Genomic DNA, 20,185 nt, shown 5'->3' with positions numbered 1-20,185 from the left:
GATGTATGTAGCAAAATGTTGGTGGCAGCCCTTTTTGTAGTGGCAATAAACTGGAAACTGAGTGGATGCCCATCAATTGGAGGATGGTTGGGTAAATTATGGTATATGAAGGTTATGGAATATTATTGTTCTATAAGAAATGACCAGCAGGATAAATACAGAGAGGCTTGGAGAGACATATCAACTGATGCTGAGTGAAACGAGCAGAACCAGGAGATCATTGTATACGTGGATATCTTCAACATAGAGAAGAGCTAATCCAATTCTAATTGATCAATGATGGATAGAATCAGCTACATCCAGAAAAGGAACACTGGGAAATGAGTGTAAACTGTTTGCATTTTTGTTTTTCTTCCCAGGTTATTTTTACCTTCTGAATCCAATTCTTCTTGTACAACAAGAGAACTGATTGGTTCTACATACATATATTGTATCTAGGTTATACTATAACACATTTAGCATGTATAAGACTGCCTGCCATCTAGGGAGGGGATGGAGGGAGGGAGGGGGAAAATCAGAAGAGAAGTGAATGCAAGGGATAATGTTGTAAAAAAGATTACCCAGGCATGTGTTCTGTCAATAAAAAGTAATAAAAATTAAAAAAAAAAAAAAAAAGTCAGGTCAATCAGCAATGGCAAGGACTTAAAAAAAATACAAATGATTTGTTCCCAGATAATTACTTCTCTACTGACCATCATAATGCTAGGCTTCTAGTATGTGCTCAATGGCTAAGTACTTTAGCTTAGTATGGGAATGATAAGGAATAAAATCATGATTTTTTGAAATTTTTGTGTTTAACAGAAGTCCATGCACCACTGAAATGTAGTAATGGTCCTGTTGTAGGCATCCCCCTGCTATAATCCATCACCCACTGCGCTGCTGAGTCCTTTTTCTAGAACACTGGTTTGGCCACGGCTTGTCCCCTTCCCCCAATTCAATCAGTGTCAGGAGCTCCCAAAGCCCTCCAGGATTGACTTTTCAGACTCTTCCTAAGGATGGCCCCTTCTTAGCTCTCCAGTGTTACCAGACCTCCTTCCAAGCATTCTCTCTCCCCTCCCCGGCCTCCTGGCTTCCTTCCCATTTCGGCTCCCACCTCTGGGAGAAGCCTTTCTAGATCTTCCTCAATCTATGACTTCTAAGATTATCTCCAGTTCATCCTACATCTATCTTGTGGATACTCAGGCATTTGCGGGATGTCTCAGGCTGTGAGCTCCTTGAGTAAATAGCTACTGTTTTTTGCCTTTTCTATCCCTAACACTTTGCTGGCTCTCAGTAGGCAGGTAATAAATTCTTGCTGACTTGACTCCTAACCTTTATTTGTTAAAGATAAGAGTCAAAATGCCTGAGAGAAGCCAGGCAATGGCCTGAGCTTTCACTGACTTTTCTAGGAGTCGATGCTAGGTTAAGCTTCCAAACAGATTGTGGAGTGACAGAACTACAGACATTTGGAGGGTCACAATTTTCCAGTTTAAGAAGAAGTCTGTCTCAGTTGGTAACGGGGTCTGCAGCCAGTGTGGGGAGGCCTGGTGTGAGGAATGTAACAGGAGACCCTCAATCAAAATGCAGCAGCACTGGCTGCTCTGCCTGGTTCACAAGGCAGCAGGCCTCCAACACAACTACAGAAGGCAAGTCATGAGCCCCTGATCCCGGCTTACCGCGGGACTTCCAGCACAGGAAGGAAGCCGGCAGCAGCGGCAGCCCTCTGTCTGCCGGTAGAGGAAGTCAGGACAATCTCCCCTTTGCCCTAGAGGATAACTTCAGCATCTGAAAATGAGCAAAAAAGCCAAAGGAGCTCTGAGCACAGACAGCTGTGATGGAAACAGGGAAGAACACACCTCAAACCCTGAGCACACTAAAGGCAAACCATCTCCAGATGAAGCCTCAAAGGGTGATATAAGTTGGGCTCCAACTTTCAGAAGGCTCTTTTGGAAGAATTCAAAAATGATTTAAAAGAGCAGAAGAGAAATGGGGGAAAGAAATGAGAACTTTGCAAGAGAGTTTGGAAAAAGAAATAACGAAATTGTCTGAAGAAAACAACTCCTTGAAAAACAGAATTGGTGAAATGGAAGAAGAGAACAACTTAAAAACAGAAGTAGTGAAACAGAAAAATGAACAAAAATTAGAATTGGACAAAAGGAAATAAATAGCCCAAGATAAGCAGAATCATTTTTTAAAAACCAAAAAATGAGAAAAGAAAAAAAATGTAAAATGCCTCACTGAAAAATGTACCAACTAGGAAAACAGATCCACAAGAGACAATCTAAAAATTATTGGACTATCTGAAAATCACCATGAAAAAATGAGCCAGGACAACATCTTTCAAGAAATCAAAGAAAACTGCACTGACATCCTAGAAATATAAAGTAAAAAAATAATCTACTGATCACCTCCTAAAAGAGACCCCAAAATGAAACACCAGAATAATCAGATCAAGAAGAAAACACTGCAAGAAGGCAGAAAGAAACAATTCAAATATCAAGAAGCCACAGTCAGAGTTATCCATGATAGAGATTTTCAGAATTATCCAAGACCTAGTAGGTTCCACATTAGATTGGACTACAACCAAGAATTCAACTACTCATCAAAACTGAGCATTATCTTTTGAGGGAAAAGATAAACATTCAATGAAATAAGGAATTTTCAATAACTTCTGATGAAAAGGCCAGAGCTGGACAGAAAATTTGATCTTCAAGTGCATGTCTCAAAAAAAGCATAAAAAGATAAACAGAAAAGGAGGAGGAAAAAAAAAGCTATGTTTTTCCAAAATTAAAATGTTTACATTCCTACCAGGAAGACGATCTTGTAGCTCTTGAGAACTTAATCAGGGAAGTTAGAAGGGGCACACACAGAAAGTGGGATATAAATTAACTTTAATGTGATGATATAAAAAAGAAATCAAAGAGTAGAAAAAGAATTATGCTAAAAGAAAAAAGAGAAGGTAAAATGGGACAAATTATATCACATAAGGTAGTACAAAAGACCTATTACAACAGAGGGGGAAAAAGGGAAGGTGATGGATGAGCACTTTTTGAACCTTAATCTCCTCTGATTTATCTCAAAAAGGGAATAATATACATACTTATTTTTGGTATAGAAACTCGTCTCACCATATAGCTAAGTAGAAGGGGAAAGGAGAAAGGAAAAGGAGAGGAAGGCAGACATAGAAGGGAAAAGGGATAAGGGGGGAGGGTCTAATAAAAGGAAGGGCAGACAGAGGAAGGTAGGGATCAGAAGGAAGAGAAAATAGAACTTGGGAAAAATAGAATAGCAGAAAATACAGAGTTAATTATCTTAATTGTGAATGTGAATGAGATGAACTGGCAGTAGATTAAAAAGAATAGATAAAAAGCCAGAATCCTAGAATATGTTGTTTACAAGAAAAACATCTGAGGCAAAGAGATTCATAGAGAGTAAAGGTAAAAGGCTGGAACAAAATATACCATGCTTCAGTTAATGCAAAAAAATCCAAAAAACAAAAAGAATAGGGATAGCGATACTGATTTTAAATCAAGCAAAATCAAAAATAGATCTAATTAAAAGAGATAAAAAAGGAAACTACATCTTGCTAAAGGGTACCATAGATAATGAAATAATATAAATACTAAATATATGCACCAAGTCGTATAGCATCCAAATTCTAAGAGAAGTTAAATGAATTGCAAGAAGAAACAGACCACAAACCCATACTAGTGGAAGATTTCAACTTCTCTATCAGATTTAGATAAATCTAGCCACAAAATAAGCAAGAAAAAGTAAAGGAGATGTATAGAATTTTAGAAGAGTTAGATGTGGTATAGACCTCTGGAAAAAAGTGAATGGAGACCAAAAGGAATACACCAAAAGAGGATTCTGGGAAGATGGCAGAATGGGTCAAAAAATTTCAAGCTCTCCAAATTTACCTCACAAACAGAACAAATTTATATCTCAGGGCAAACACAGAAAACTTGGGGCAGAACAGGGGCCCTTCTGGGATAACCTAAGACCTAAAGAAAGACTCCAGGACCTGGATTAATCTGTGTGATTAATCTTCCTCCAAGCCAGCTCCAGAGAAACAGCAAGTAGGAAACCCTGAGACTACCTGGGTTCTGCTGCAGCCAGAACCACAGAACTTTTACCTCCCAGACATGGTGGGGAATCAGGGATCCAAGTCCAGGAAGACCAAGAAAAATCTGCAGAGAAGGCACTAGCAGCCTCAGCAAGTGAAGAAAGGGAGTAGAAACACTGATGGCTGAAGGCACATGAGGAGGGCTGGGGTTTGGGTTTGGGGTTCCAGATCAGAGAGGAGAGCTGAAGTGAAGCAAGAGGCACCATCATTTGCCCTATCAGCCCCAACCCCCTTGAGGATTAGAAGAGTTTTTGTTAAAAAAAAATAAAATAAAATAAAAATGAACAGGCAAAGAAGAAAGAACCCAATCAGAGAAACATGTACTATGACAATAAGGAAGACCAGGGTTCATCTTCAGAGGACAGTGAAGTAAAAAAAAGTCTCTTTTACCCTAAAGAGTAATGTTAAAATACCAGCCCAAGAAAGAATTTATAGAAGAACTCAAAAAGAGACTTAAACCCCACAAGATTATTGGAAAAAAAAAAAAGCTAACCAACTAGATAAATAGACAGGGAGTCTTTAAGAAGTGGAAGTTATTAAAGCTATAAGTGGGAGATAGTAAAGCTGTAAGAGACCAAGAAATAACAAAACAAAATATAAAGAATGAAAAAAATAGAACAGAATGTAAAACATAAGAAAAAGAATAGATCTGGAGAACAGATCAAGAAGTGAAAAATATAAGAATAAGGTCACACTTGAAAGCAGTGGCCAAAAAAAGAACCTTGACAAGAAATAATCAAAGAAAATTGTCCTGGAATAACAAAATTTGACAGAAAAGTAGAAATATGTTAGCACTACAATTAGAATTATATAGGACTTATCAGCAGCCACAATAAAAGACTACAGATTCTGGAATAATATAAGCCAGTAATCAAAAGAACTAGACCTGCAGCCAAAAATATCATATCCAGAAAAATTATTTAAAATATTAAACAAAAAGAAAAATGGTCATTCAATGAATTTGTAGATTTTTCAGGACATTGTTTCAATTAAACCCAAACAATAAAAAACTTAACATATAAGAGCTAATATCAAAGATTAATTTCAAGTAACTCAACTGGACAAATCATTTCTGTGTTGTATATGGAAAGAACGTACACTGTATATTTGAAACTGACATTAGTAATTGGGTAGCTCAAAAGAGAAACTGGGTCTGAGTTGAATATGACCTACTTCTAACAAGCAATATTGTCTAAGAAAAGGTAAAAATAGTAATGATGCCATGTAAATGCAGAGGAAGAACCAATACAGAGGCATTAGAAGGGAGAGAAGGGTTTGTCGCTCTGAAAACCTATTGACATCAGGAATGGGTTAAATAGGGAATAGGGAACAATACATATATCTACCATGAAAGGTATAGCATCCTCCAAAATCTATAAAGAAATAAGGGAGAAGGAAATAGGATAAGGTGGGGTATAGGAGGATGAGTAGATTTATGGCAATGGGACAAGGTATATAGATTAATGGGCAAGAGATAAACGATAAGGTGGGGTATAGAAGAATGTGTAGAGTAAAGGTAGTAGAATAAGGTATATAGATTAACGGGAATGGGATAAAGAGGAGAGGAAAGAGTCGGGTAAAAATAAAGGAGGGATCCATAGGTGAGGGAGGTTAAATAATAGCAAAGGAAGTTAAGGAGCAGAATTAAAGTGGAAAAGTTAGAAGGAATAGGACATAAGATACATACAAGCACTACAACAGAGATCAGGAATAGATTAGGAAAAAATTAGATTAGGGCCTGGTAATCATTGATCTTAGACAAAGTTAAACTTAAAGATTTAATCAAGAGAGTAATTTACATGTCAACCATATTAATATTGTTTTAGATGCATGTTTACAAATGGGTAAATGTGTATATATTTATGTGGGTCTGAGTATATGTGGGTATACATGCATGTAGGTCTATGTATAAGTGTATATAGATATATGTGTGTTGGTCTGGGGGTAGGCATGAGTAAATATATATATATGTGTGTGTGTGTGTATATTTATATCCATCTATCTATCTGTGCTTAACTGTAGCCTATTTGGAGAACATGGAAGGATGAAAGGGGGGGATAAAGAATAAAATAAAAAGTATGCAAAGAACCTTCTTGTAAGAAAAGATGGACACTCATGAACATAATTTCTTCTATTATTACTTATATACCTTCACAAAATGGAAATTTATTGTTACATATTTTGAATCCTCCCTGATGTTCTATTGACATCAATCTTGGTATCATACTCAAATATTTATCTCCCTAAACCACTAAATCCATTGGTGTTCTGAAGTCATCTCTAACTGGCTTGTTACAAATCAGAAATATATGGTACAAATCCAGGTTTGATTTATTGGGATTTGTGACTATCTATACTTTAGACTTAAGAAAGTGGTAATAATAAAGATTAAACAAACAAATAAAAATATGTTTGGGAAAAGGGGGTCTGGAGTTGTTAAACATTTATCAGTGCACCTCTGACTATATCCAAATGCACTTCGGAGTCCCATTGATTGGACCCCAGCTCTCAGATCTTGCCAGTTCTCACAATTTGTCACCTCCCATACTCACTATGATTCAGCCATATTGGCTTTGTGCCAATCCTATTTCCTTCCATGCCTTAGTACTAGCAGTCTCTATGCCTAAAACGTCCTCCTTCACCTTCCCCTCTCCCTCTCAGAATCCCCAAATTCCTTCAAGATGTAGCTCAAATCTCACCTTCTGACGGAGATCTTCTCCTTCCTACCAGCTGCCAGAGCCTCCCCCCCAAACCTTTCATCTGCTACATATGTATGTAACTTTCTTGTATGAACATGTTTTCTCCAATGCATTGGACACACTCTCTCTGACACACACACTCTCTCTCTCTCTCTCTCTCTCTCTCTCTCTCTCTCTCTCTCTCTCTCTCTCTCTCTCTCTCTCTCTCTCTCTCTCCATTAGAAGGAAACTTCTTGAGGGCAGAGGCTGGTTTTGCTTTTTTTCTTTGTATCTTATAGCACACTAATGCCCAGCAAAACTAAGTCAATGCTTACTGATTGACTGGCCAGCATATTTGGCTTCCTTCAAGATTCAGCTTAAGGGCCAAATCCTACACAATCCTTCCCTTATCTCCTCCAGCCGTTAACATCCCCTAGCAGGAGATTTTTTTTAATGTCACCTAAGGCTAACCTGGCATAGAATTTATCTGATCCAAGCAAGGTTAGATAAAGGTTCATCCATAATCAATACCTTTTTAGACTAATAAAACCTGCCAGAGACCACCCTCCATTCACATATACAGATTAAAGCCAAGGGGAGTCTCTGGGTCACAAAGTATCTACCCTCTTTTACATGTAAGGGTCCTCAGATAAAACAAAAGATAAAGAAAAGGAAAAAATTAAGATAAAGAAAAGAAACAAAAGGTAACAAAAGATTAAAACAAAAACCCTTAGAAGGATTCCTTCAGAAAGGGCCTTGGCAATCTATGGTCATTCCCATAAATTTCACCCTATTTAGGAACAATGACTAAGGTTCAGCAGGAGCTGTATGTCCCAAGTCCAATCAAAAACTATTCCTATTAGTGGACAATGTAGGAGCTAAAAGCATGGCAAGTGTTTACTTCAAATATTTATTAAATGCTTACTATGAATAAAGCACTGTACTAAGTACAGAAAAAGTAAAACATCCTCTGACCTCAAAAGTGGTTTCTTTCTGACAAGGTAGACAACAGCCAGGGCAAAAGCCCCCTCCCAGAACATGAGTGTTCCATCTGAAGTGCAGCAAATAGATACTTATTGAAGGGGAAAAAAGGCAGGAAGGGACTAGATTCTGAAAAGACCTAAATTCCAAACAGCTGTCTAGAAGATAGACAGACACTTGAGAAAAACAAACCAAATAGGCTATTACAGCAAGCCCAGCTAAAAGTGAGGTGGCCACTCAAACCAAGGTGACTATGTGGGTAGAGAGGAGGCATAAAAGAAAGAGATGATAGAAGAAGTTACAAGATTTGGCAAGTGAGCAAAAGAGAAGAGTCAGGAATGACAGCAAAGTTTCAAACCTGAGTCACTTGGAAGGCTGGTGGTTCTATGGACAATAGTACAAAAGTTCAGAAGGGAAAGTTTGAGGGTAAAGATAATGAGTGTTACTTTTCTGTTCTTTTTCACCCCACATGGGGTGGTCAAGATAAGGGGCAAACAGAAAAGGAGGAATCCTGGGCAAGATTTTATAAATCTTCTAATCCAACCTCTTCCTTTTACAAATGAAAAAATTAAATCCAATGAGATTCATTTGCTAAGGAATTAAGACAGAGGGATTAAGAGACTTCCCAAGACCATACCACTAGTAAATAACTGAGTTAGATTTGAAGTCAGATCTTCTTGACTTCAAGTAACCACCAAAAAACACTTCCATGGGTATAGAATTCTGCCTGTCCTTCAAAGAATTCTTCATGATTTACCTCAGCCACGAAATTTCTCAACTCCAGCCAACAATTTGTCCTTTTCCTTTGTCTGCACCCTATAATTAATCAATTAGTTACATAATATTTTATCTTCTAGTTACTTTTAAAGCTTATCTTTTAAACAGTATTGTAAGGTATGAAAATAGAGCATAAATGCTTTATTTTATATTTCACATATATGTGTATATATATATATATATATATATATAAATAATATACATATGTATGTACATGGCATTTATATTTCCTTATTGCCTGAGATCTGACACTAACAGATCAAAAATTAGAGGAATAATCATAAGTATTAAAATAATAAAAGGATATGAATTGATAGTTGTTTCTGAAGAGACAAAATAATAGGAGAAATCATATGCAAACATGTGAATGCACACAGCTTCTAAATGTTTTAAAACTATCTGGAAAGGACAATTACCAAGAATAGTCCATCCAAAATGTACTGATACAAGCAATTATCATGACAGGAAAGTTGAAGTAATGTTTCAGATAGTTTTTGTTGGGGGGAGAGGATTGGGCTTGTTTTTTGTTTCTTGGTTTGTTTTGGAGTTTGGGGTTTTTTGAGAGGAAGATCTTGGGAGAGCCACCTAGAGGTAGGAGTGTAACTGATAAGTATCTGGAACACAGAACTCAAGTTACTTATCTATTCCAGATAAATTAATCAGATATGCCCCAGGCAAAAAAAAAAAAAAAAAAAAAAAAAAAAAAAAAAACTATGTAGGCCTTAGATGTCCCTTTTCAGAAACCTTTCTAGGCTTCAGTAACTTCAGTATTGCCATAACATGATGATTAATTACATCAGTCTCTTTCTGAAATACCTTCTGTAGTTTCTTAATCCAGAATAAGGACAAAAAAATAAATTGGTCAAAGGAGGAAAAGATTAACTAGAAGAAAAATTCAAAAACAAAGAAAGCATAAGAAAAGAGATTAATAAAATAACAAAGTATTATGGAGAAATTATAATAGATTTTTAAAAATTCCAATTGGTCAAGCCCTTAGAGTTTTCTTAGAGAACAGTCGTCACCAAAACCATTTGGTACTGGCTAATCAATAGAGTAGTTAATCAGTATATTAAGTTAATTCACAAGACTCTACAGTCAATGGCTATAGATAGTAATCTAGGGTTTGATAAACCCACAGACTCCAGTTTCTGAAGAATCCAATTTTGTTTCTATCTTTGCTTTTCCCCTTATAATTTAAATGTTACATCTAGAAGAGCAGAGAATCAAGTTTCTAATTTCAATATCAAAAGATATTACAAATACTCAATTTCCAAAAAGTAATAATCAATCCCCAACATTTGACTGCATAGGAGTCATTATCAGTAAAGAATTGAATAAACACAAATTGTCATGCAACATTAGAAGGGAAGAGCTCTTTATCTATATAAAATCCCATTGGTTCCATTCAAATATATGCAGATAATAGGTTTGTAAATAGATATGTGATGCAGTTTGAAATGAGAGAACCTAGGTTTAACACCTGGCTCTGTCATTTACTACTTTGTATAACCTTGGGCAAGTAAAATTGCCTCCTTGATCAGCATTTCCTAATCATTAAGCTAATAGAAACTAAAGTAGATGGTTTCAAAAGTTTCTTACAATTTTAAATTCATATTCACATGATTGGGGAAAATTTATTTTGTGCTTCTCTTCTTTATACTCATAACTCTTTGAGGTTCTGGCCTTCATTACCTGTGACCTAAACTATGCTAAAATTCTCTCACAAAGTTTCCTTGACTCTAGTTTCTTCAGTTTCTAACTCAATTCACTGACACAAACTGACATTATTCTTACAACACAAGTTTAAATTCTACAGTGGCTCACTGTTTCCAACAGAATAAATACAAACTGTTTAGCATGACATTCCTGGTTCCCAGCTTCCTTTCCAAACTTAATTTCATTCCATTACCCTTCCAAGTATTATATATTTTGACCAAATTCAACTATAAGTTGTTTTGTAATATGGTTTTATCCTTTCCTGCATTCCCATTATTTCCATATGTTCACTTGTTTAAATCCTCTTCAAGTTGCCACTTTCTCCTTTGAGCCTTTTCTAGGCCTCCAAAGTAATCTCCAAATTTATCTTTCTATGGACTTTGCTTATACACTTATCATATTTTACCATCTTGCATTCTTCCCATTAGACTAAAAACTCCCTGAGGTCAGGGACTATTATTTTTCACTTTTGTATTCCCTGAGTTTTGTGAATATTCAGCACTTGACATTTATTGGAAATATAAATTATTAACAACTTACATTTTTACAGTGTTTTTAAAGAATTTTCTTCACAACATCCCTGTTGAGGTAGACAGACAGGAGCTAGCTATTTAGATATCTCTAACTCCATATGGTGTATGAACATTATTTTTTGTCTGTTCTATGTTACAGTTCACCCTTATGTAGTTCTTAACCAGTTGTTGTTCCCTGTGGGACTGCTGTATCATATTCCCAATTGCATAGATGAAAAAAGCAAGTCTTAAAAAAAGTCACATAATTCACTCATTGTAATCAAACACATCGTTGTTGAAATAGGGATTCAAATCCAGCTCTTCTGACTCAATTCTACTTATATAGCAGGAGATGGTTTTTTTGTTTTTTTAGTCACATTTGTTTTGTCTTTCTTTCTAGAAGTGGACAATGACATCAGAGAGATGATGCCATGACATGCAAGTGAATTGGATTTGATGACTACAAATGACTCACTTTTTCTCTCTCTCAAATACACACACAAACAATATTAATATTTTTGTCTTCATGATGCTCGCTTTACCTGGATGCAAAATGAGCTGTGAATTACACAGAAGTATCAAGTTCTAATGAAACAATTTGGAAAAACCACCATAAAATAAAGATTTTTTTTTTTAAAAAAGCCAAGTCACTTCATTCAGTCCATAGGGCTTACTTACTAATCTAATACAAGCCTCAAATGTTTTAAATAATGATACTAATTTGCCTTACATAGACTAAATTTCATATTGCTAATTTTGATTCAGGTTTAATGCCAAGAAGGGATTAGCTAATATTGTACATAATTAAACAATCTTTCATAAAATTGCTAACTCTTCCAAATATATAGGAATATTACAAACATTAAAATATCTCCTAAATGTACTAAAAGGTACTATCTCATTCTCATTGCCATCATGACTTAATAGTTCCATCTAAACTATACAGGATTGTCCAGTGTCTTATTCCCAAACCTCCATGTCTGTGACGACATCTACAATTCTGAATGGTACCTAAGGTTACTGATGGCAGTCTCCAGCTCCCCACCATGTGCCTCTCTTTTCCCATACTTCTTTTCTCTCGCCTTCCTCCTATCTTCTTTATTCTACTTCCCTTTCTTCCTCTCTTTCCTGCCTAGGTCTACTAGTGAAAGTGATATTTTTTTATTTTTACTACCAATATTATAGTGTCTCCAGAATTCTAGATAAGACTGAGTTAAATATGCTTTTTGGCCCCCAAGATTGGAACCAATATGATGACAAGAACAAGCCAACTTAAAATATGAATATGGGTATATTCTTTCAAACTTCTTCAAATTTTTTTGTTCACTCTCTTACATTCTCCACCACCCCCATCCACCCAGTCTTAACCCCCTTACAATATGAATAACATTCTCATCATTGTGAAACTGTATCCAAGTTACCCATGCTGTCAATCACTAATCTGAGTCTTCTCTGTTTCTGCAGCACATAACACAGTTGATCATTCCTTTCTTCATTAACAGAGCACAGAACGTTGATCTAGAAAAGACCTTCCATAACATCAATTCTATTAAATTCAATAAATATTAAACCTCTATTTGTTTCACTGCAATAAGCACCAGCAGTTCAAAGAAGAAACAAAACAATTCATGCCCCCCAAAAATATATAATGTCTATCACCTAGTTTTGTTCTTTTTGAGGGGAAAGGGGAACATATAACATACAGTTAGGGGAAGGACTGGGATACCTATAACAAAAGTTAGAATATGGTAGAGAATATGTTCAGACTACATCTGAACAGAATGGTGTAAGAGATTCAAAGGAGGAAGTTACTTATGGTTGGGGGAATCCAGCAAAACACTGTAGGAAGAAGTACCCAAGTTTTAAAAGAAGAGTTTTAAATGGAACAAATGTGGAGGGAACTTTTGCAGGTACAAGGGGGCATTGTAGATAATGATGGAGAGAATCAACAAACACCAGGAAATATAAGGGGAAGGGCAAATTAGTCTTTGGCAGGACTACTAGAAAGGTTGGAGAGAGATTATATACAGCTTTCAAAGAAGCCAAATAAGATTCATGATACTTGTCCTCATTCACCTGTTATCCAATTGTTTCTTCTCTCTCTCCTCTGCGAAAATTCTTTTTTTTCTTCTATTCCTGGTTCTCTCTTCTCTTTTCTCTCTTTATAAATTTCCCAAGAAATCATATCCTCTCAGTTTCAACTGTTTCCTCATGTAAACTAAAATTGTCAATCTCTTTTTGCACTCACAAGCACATTTATATCTTGATAGCCTACCAATTCCTTGCTTAAACTGCTTAAATTTGCTATATCATAGCAGCACAGATTTCAAGTTGGAAGGATTCTTGGAGGCCATCTAGTACGATCCTTCATTTAAAAAATGAGGAAACTCAAGCCAGAGAGGCAAAAAAATAACTTGGCTAAGATCAAGCAACATATAACTGCCAACCAGGATTCAAACATAGGCCCTTTTGTTTCAAATATATTCTCTTTCCACTATACCACATTCTATTTATGTAAGGACCAAATTTTCCCTCTAGGTCGAGCCACCTCCACTAAAGCCCAATCTCCTAAATACCCTCCCCTCAAATCTTTTAACACCTCATCAGTATCATGCATTTGACACCTACCTTAAGCATTCTTTTGTTAATTCTCACATATATATTCAAACAAGAACTTGGTTATGTTAAGGTGGTAAGAATAAGTATGGGAAAGGGGAACAAAATAAAAGAGAACTCAAAGCCATTTACCTTATGTCAGGGTGAACAGGGAAGCAACAAGGGGAGCTTAAAGAACAAATTCCCTCTTCCTTTTACTTAATTTATAGGAGCAAAATAAACTTCTCAAGCCAAAGGGATCTTTGAGGTCTTATGGTCTTTCTGCCCCATCTTATACTGAAACAAATGAGGAAAAAAAAAAAATTACCTCCCTTCCTTCATCTTCCCCACCATGTCCTAGGAAGTTCATTAATATGAAAATCTCATCCTTTCCAAGATATGATCAGCCTTCGAACAGCCACCCTTACTCCTATGACTAAAGGATGAAGCTATGAACTCCAAAACCTCCCGTTGGGAAGGGAGCCTGGAACAGCTAAATGGCACAGTGGATAGCTCACTAGCTCTGAAGTCAGGAGGATCTGAGTTCAAATGTGACCTCAGACACACTTCCTAGCTCTGGGACCCTGGGCAAGTCACTTAGCCCCAACTGCCTCAAGAAGGAAAAAAAAAGGGGGGGGGGCGGGTGACTCACCTCAGAATATCTCATATGACTGCACTGCTTCTAGGACTTCTCTGACTTCCACCATGCTCCTAGAGGGATACCTCTCACTCAGTCACTTCTATTTTCAGCTTCCTTTTGTGTAAAGGTTCCCCAATCTGATTGTAAACTCTTTGAGAGCAAAGGCTTTATTTCATTTTATGTATTTGTACCCCCAAGTAGTATATAGTACTCAATGACCCCAGATTTGACCTTCAGTCACATAAATTAAATCTCTTCATTCTTCTAATAGCCCTTCAGATATCTGGAAGATGGGAATCGTGTCCCCTGTATTCACTGAATCAAAATTCTGAGAGTTGGAAGGCACCTTAGTGGTCATTCAGTCTACCCCACACCTGAAAAGAATCCCCACAACATGTGACAAGTGGTTTTCCAGACTCTGTTTGAAGATCTCCATAGGGAACAAACTCAGCATTTCTCACAATCTATTCTATTTGGAGACACCTTTAATTGTTAAGTAGTTCATAACATCAAGCACATAAATTTGACTCAATAACAACTAACCCATTGCTTTTGGTTCTGTCTTTTGCTGCCAAACAATGGGATAATATCCTGGTTGCCCTCTTCTGGAAGTTCTTCAGTTTAGTAATGACCTTCAAAAATTACAAACTCCAGAACTGGGCACACTATTGTGGCCAAAGTCTGTCAAGGGCATAGTATAGAAGGATTTTTCACCTCCTTTGTTCTTAAAATTATACCTCTTTCAAGGAAAGCCAAGATCATATGAGCTGATTTAGTAAATATACCATACTCTAAGCTCATACTAAACCTGCAGTCCCCTAATATGTGTGTGTGTGTATTTATATATATGTATGTATATATGTAATTTCTACACCTTTTTCTTACAAAATATCCCTTCCATATTGCATTTGTGAGTTGATTATTTGAACTCAAATGTAAGACTTTGCAATTTTTGCACTGAATTAATTTCTTCTTATTAGATTTAGCCCAGTGTTCTAGCCTCTTCCCCAGGATTCATATCCCCAAAACTGTTCTTGAATCAAGAATCCTCTCAAAATCCTAGTCATGTTTTCTTGGTGTGATATAGCTTCTAGAGGAGACACCAATGATTTTGAAGCCCCTTAGGGGGCTTCTATTCTAACAATAAATCAGTGATTCTAAGGCCTTTTGCTTTGGAGTCTGGCCCAGGGAACCCCCACACCCAATGTAATAAAAACAACCTGTCTGATTCTGAAGTCTTCTGGCCTCAGGAAAGTACCATGGATGAAACTTCTGAGACAATAGTGAATAGACCACTCAGTTCATTGCTGACTGTCAGGTATGTAATCTGTCGGTCAGTGAAAACCAAATTCCAGAGATCACTCCTTGGTCCTTGGTCTGGGCCACAAATTTGCATATATTTAACATGAAGAACTAGAGAAATGTGTCTCTTTGCTTCTGTTTCTTTGCTAAATTTTGTTGGAATTTAAACCATTTGTAATGGCATTACAATTACAATAAATTTTGCCCCTTGGCTTGGAGATAGCTTCAAGCCTGCAAATTCTTTTAAGATACCTAGGTGATCCCAATCTTCTGAGGTTCCCTTTCTAACCTCAACACTCTGAACTTGCTCATTTTCCAATCCAACATGCAATTCCTCAAATTGACTCTTATATTTTATGCTAATATGACTCAAGAAAAGTAGAGTGGAATCATTATTTCCTTATTCCTAATAAAGGTTTCACCAAGGTTATCTAATATCATATTAGGTTTTAGGAAGCAGCTATACATCTCACTACTGATTCACACTGAATTTGAAATTTATTAAAATCTAGTAGAGTGAAAAAAAAGTAGCATATTTAGTCAGAGAATCTGGCTCAAATTCTGAACAAATATCTTGAACTTAAATTTCCTGGGCCTCAGTTTCCTCAACTTTAAAAATAAATGAGAAGGGCTGGATGATCTCCAAGGTTCCTTATACTTCTAAATCTCTGATTCTATGATCCTATTTTTCTTATAAATGAATGCAATGGCAGGTCTACCTCATGTTGTATTTGTACTTCTTTAACTAAAAGCACCTATTAATTAATTTTTCATGTTATCATTTTCAGAACATCTTATCTGTGATCTTTCCAAATCTTGATTTTGTGATCAATGTCTTAGCTACCCAATTCCTGTGTGTGTCACCCACAAATCTGAGAACCTGCCTTCTTACAGCTTTATCCAAGTCACTCACAGCAGTGTATAAGACAAGCTCTTTGACACCAGTTAGGGAATACATGTTTTTTTAAAAAGTTTCTATTCAGATTGGTATCAATCCATTAACCAACCTTTTTTCACCTTTTGCCCAGATCAAGTTTCAGAATTACAGAATATTAGAGCTGACCAGAAGAACTACAGAGATAACTAAGGACAATTTTAACTAAACCCAAAACTTTAGAGACTTTCCCAAAGTCACAGTGCTATTTAGCAGCTAAACTAAAATCAGAAACAAGGACTTCTGACTTCTTATCAATGCTTTCTCAAAGCCAATCTCTTAAAGTCCTTAATCTCTGGATGTGCTTAATTTTCCCTAAGAGTCAGAAAACTTATATAAAAATAATTCCATACATTTTAATTACCTAAATTACTTTAGGATCTCTTTTCCTCATGCAATACTTTGCATACCAATATCATGGTATAAATAATATAAATAGAAACATTCAAGTGAAAGTTTAAGATTTTTTTAAAGTCACTTGTGGCTTTTAAACTCAAAAAGCTTTAAAACTGACTTTGTAAACAGTATTTAAAACTAGTATGTATAGTGCTTTAAGATTTGCAAAAAACTTTAATAAATAATTCCATACATTTTAATTACCTAAATTACTTTAGGATCTCTTTTCCTCATGTAATATTTTGCATACCAATATCATGGTACAAATAATATAAATAGAAACATGCAGGTGAAAGTTCAAGATTTTTTTAAGTCACTTGTGGCTTTTAAACTCAAAAAGCTTTAAAATTGACTTTGTGAACAGTATTAAAAACTAGTATGTGTTTTAAGGTTTGCAAAAAACTTTAAAAAATATAATCTCACTTGATCTTCATAAGAAAACTGAAAAGTTAAGAACTACTTCTATCCTCATTTTATAGATGAGGATATTAGGCAGACAGAAATTCAGTGACTCTTCTGGGTTAATAATATGTATAATGAGTGCCTGATGCAGAATTTGAACTCAGGTCTTCCTGACGTCCTATTTTCCTGATGTCTGATTTGGTATCCACCCTGCTACCTAGCTATAAAATGATACTTCTTTATTTTCTTTAAAAATCTGATTGCAAAATACTGACAATTATTATGACTTTCCCAGTTGTGTCAGTTAACATCCAAAATTTATGACTTTCCCAGTTGTGTCAGTTAACATCCAAAATAAAAATATTCAAAGAGGTCAGATCAGCTCTCTACCTACTCTACAAGAAAATGACAATCTTCCTGTTAGTGTCTTCTAAGTAGCTAACAGTGGATAGCAGAGTCTAGTCAGGAAGAGGTGAAGCTCAAATCCCACCTCAGGTGCTAACCAGTTGTGTCACACTAAGTTACTTGACCCTGTTTGCCTCAGTTTACTCAATTGTAAAGTGAGTCGCAGAGGAAAGCGGGAAACCATTCCACTTAATTTTGTCAAGAAAACCCCGAGTGGGGCCATGAAGAGTCAGCCAAGCCTGAACTCATAAATACTAGACCTTGACTTACATAAGGCAATAGAATTTGGAGACAAGAAGACAAAAGAAGATCATTTAATCTATTTGTGGATCAACAGAACAGATGGCTTTTCTACTCTGCTTATGATCAACTCAGACAGTCTTCAGAAGTTGCTAACTTTCCAAAGCTACTTCCAACCTGACCAAATGCTGAAAGTTAACTGGAAAAGGGCTCATTTTTCTTTCAATGGATGAAAAAAAGTCAAAACAGGGAAAGGAGTAAGATAAAAATGTCACAATACAGCTCTGGAACAAGTTTGAAACTTCTCAGTATGTTTTAAACCAGTGGTCCTCACACTTTTTAAACAGGGGCCAGTTCCCTGCCCCTCAGACTACTGGAGGGCCGGACTATAGTAAAACACAACCTCACGCCGGCTCCGCCCTCAGCCCATTTGCCATCACCCGGCGGCCCCATTAACGTCCTCAGCGGGCCGGAGCAGCCGGCCTTAGTTAGAGAACCCCAGTTTTAAACACAGGGGCACTTAGTGCAGATGCGCGTCGTTTCAAGCAGCTTTTCTCAAGTGCCAAAGGGCACCTCTCGGGCCTGTTTATTTACCTTTCGTTTTAAAGGATAGAAACAGCTCTTCAGGCACTTTTAACTTTCTCCCAAAGCCTCTTTGCTACTAATCAGAAGCTTTACATTCCAAGTAATTAAGACAGATTTGGGCTAGGTTGGTCCTACTTTAGTCAAACAACACAGGGCACGAGTGCAAAGAAGCTGGTTCGAATCCTCTTTGCTCCATTTGTGACCTTGAGCAAGTCCCTTAAATCTATACAGTCTCAATGCCGTCATACGTAAAATGAAAACATGATAGATGAGAACTTTATCGGCTCAAAATCTATGTATCTACTGCCTCTTCTGGGAATGCTTTCGGAAACAGGTATGTTCACTGGTGCGCTTTACCATCATTCCTTCACACGCTAGAGAGTTATCTTTTGTATATATCCTGGAGAAGGAATAGTTTTAGAACTTTAAAAAAATTGTTCAAATGAACTCAAATGCAGAGGGGTCTCAGTATTTTCGCTGCACGAATAGTCAATTCCATTTGGTTCAATAAACTTTTACGAAGCTTCTGCAGTGTGCTAGGAACAATTAAAAAAAAAAAAAAAAGTCCCAGCCTTAGATACTTCATATGCTAATGTAGTGGGGGTGGGGAGGGAGGGATGCCACGCAGAGACTAGGAAGTAAATACAAATACAAAAAAAGCCTATACAAAGTTAAGACGAAGACGGAGCTGGGGGCGGGAGAAGGGGCGGAGAGCACGAAGTCCTCGTGGGCGGCGGACCTGGGCGGCGATCTCTGGCGGGTCTCCCAGGGACCGCTACTGGGAAAGGTGGGAACTTTTCCTCGGGGGATATTCACACTCGGACAGTTTGAAAGCCACCAAAAATTCCCAGCCCGGGAGTTTCTCGGCGGCTAAATCTCCGCTTCCAACTTCAGCCTCGGAGCTCAGGAGAGAGAGGAGCAAGGAAAAGCCCCAGAACCTCCAGACTCGAAGGGCAGACTAACAGACGGCAGCCGGCCGGCGGCAGAGCCCGTCGGGGCGGCGGGGTCCCCCTCTGCCTCGGGCTTTCCCACTGGGGGGGGAGAGGGGGCGGGACGAGGGCGGGGGACGGGACTGGAGGGGGGGCGGGGGCGAGGGGACAGACTCACCTTCTGTTCATGGGCCTGACTCTCACGGCCACTTTGACTGATGCCATGGCTCATCCCTGCCTGGCCAGCACTAGCTCGGCCCCCCCGACCCCCGGGCTCACTGCTGCCTCTTTCGCTACCCCCGAGAAACCCGATGGTCACCGTCACCGCCGCCCCCGCCCCCCACCCAGCCTAGCCAGCAGCTGGACTTGCTACTCTCGGGAAACTACTTTCTCCGCTAGCGCTGCCCCCGCCCACTTCCTCCTCCTCCTCCTCCTCCGGGTTTTCCTCGACTCCCAGAGTTCCCCCTCCCCACCCTCTCTTTGGTCTCCCCCGGGAGGGCGGGGCCGGCCTGGGCACTATCAAAGCTTCCTCCTCCTCTCTGCAGCCTCCAGCTACCAAGGATACTGAGCATGCCCAGTGCGCGGCTCCAGCGAGGAGCGGGCCAGGCTAGGCTGCCGGGCCCCAGGGGGCGGATTCCACTTCTCCGGGTTTCCATGACAGCCGGAGCCCGCGGCGGCGGCGGGAGTGAGGAAAGCTCCCGGCTCATAGCTGGCGGGTGCGGGGCGTGACGAGGAGCTCTTGTAGCGAAGAAATTAGAAATGGGCAAAGTTGGGGATGGCGCCCCACGTGTTCATTGGGCCTACGTGTGTCTAACCTGCGGCACAGCATTCTAGGCTGTCCGGTTTGATCAGCCACGGTGGGATACACGTAACTTGCCTCTAGCACAGTGATTTTGGTCCTCTGAGAACTAAGGACAACTGACTCCTCAAACAAATCTGTCATTTCACTAGTAGGAGGAGCTTACTTAACCAAGTCGGCACTACTCTG

General features: G+C 38.1%; 1 protein-coding gene across 10 annotated transcripts in view; it reads right to left on the bottom strand.

The window, feature by feature from the left end:
* The window catches only part of KIF16B (kinesin family member 16B), a 341,720-nt gene extending 322,087 nt beyond the window's left edge, over window positions 1–19,633 (bottom strand). For 3 of the 10 annotated variants that reach the window (XM_074287814.1, XM_074287815.1, XM_074287816.1), the window contains exon 1: window positions 19,376–19,515. In XM_074287814.1, the coding sequence (XP_074143915.1) occupies window positions 19,376–19,422 (47 nt within the window). In that variant the 5' untranslated portion in view covers window positions 19,423–19,515. Of the gene's footprint in view, window positions 1–1,655; window positions 1,749–19,375 lie in introns of those variants that run through there. The other 7 variants (XM_074287817.1, XM_074287818.1, XM_074287823.1 and 4 more) reach the window with 5 other exon arrangements.
* Between the last annotated feature and the right edge of the window lie 552 nt (window positions 19,634–20,185).

This window comes from Sminthopsis crassicaudata, chromosome 2 (assembly GCF_048593235.1).
Source record: "Sminthopsis crassicaudata isolate SCR6 chromosome 2, ASM4859323v1, whole genome shotgun sequence".
NCBI classification, from domain to species: Eukaryota; Metazoa; Chordata; class Mammalia; order Dasyuromorphia; family Dasyuridae; genus Sminthopsis; species Sminthopsis crassicaudata.
This window is presented reverse-complemented; position numbering and strand designations above follow the sequence as displayed.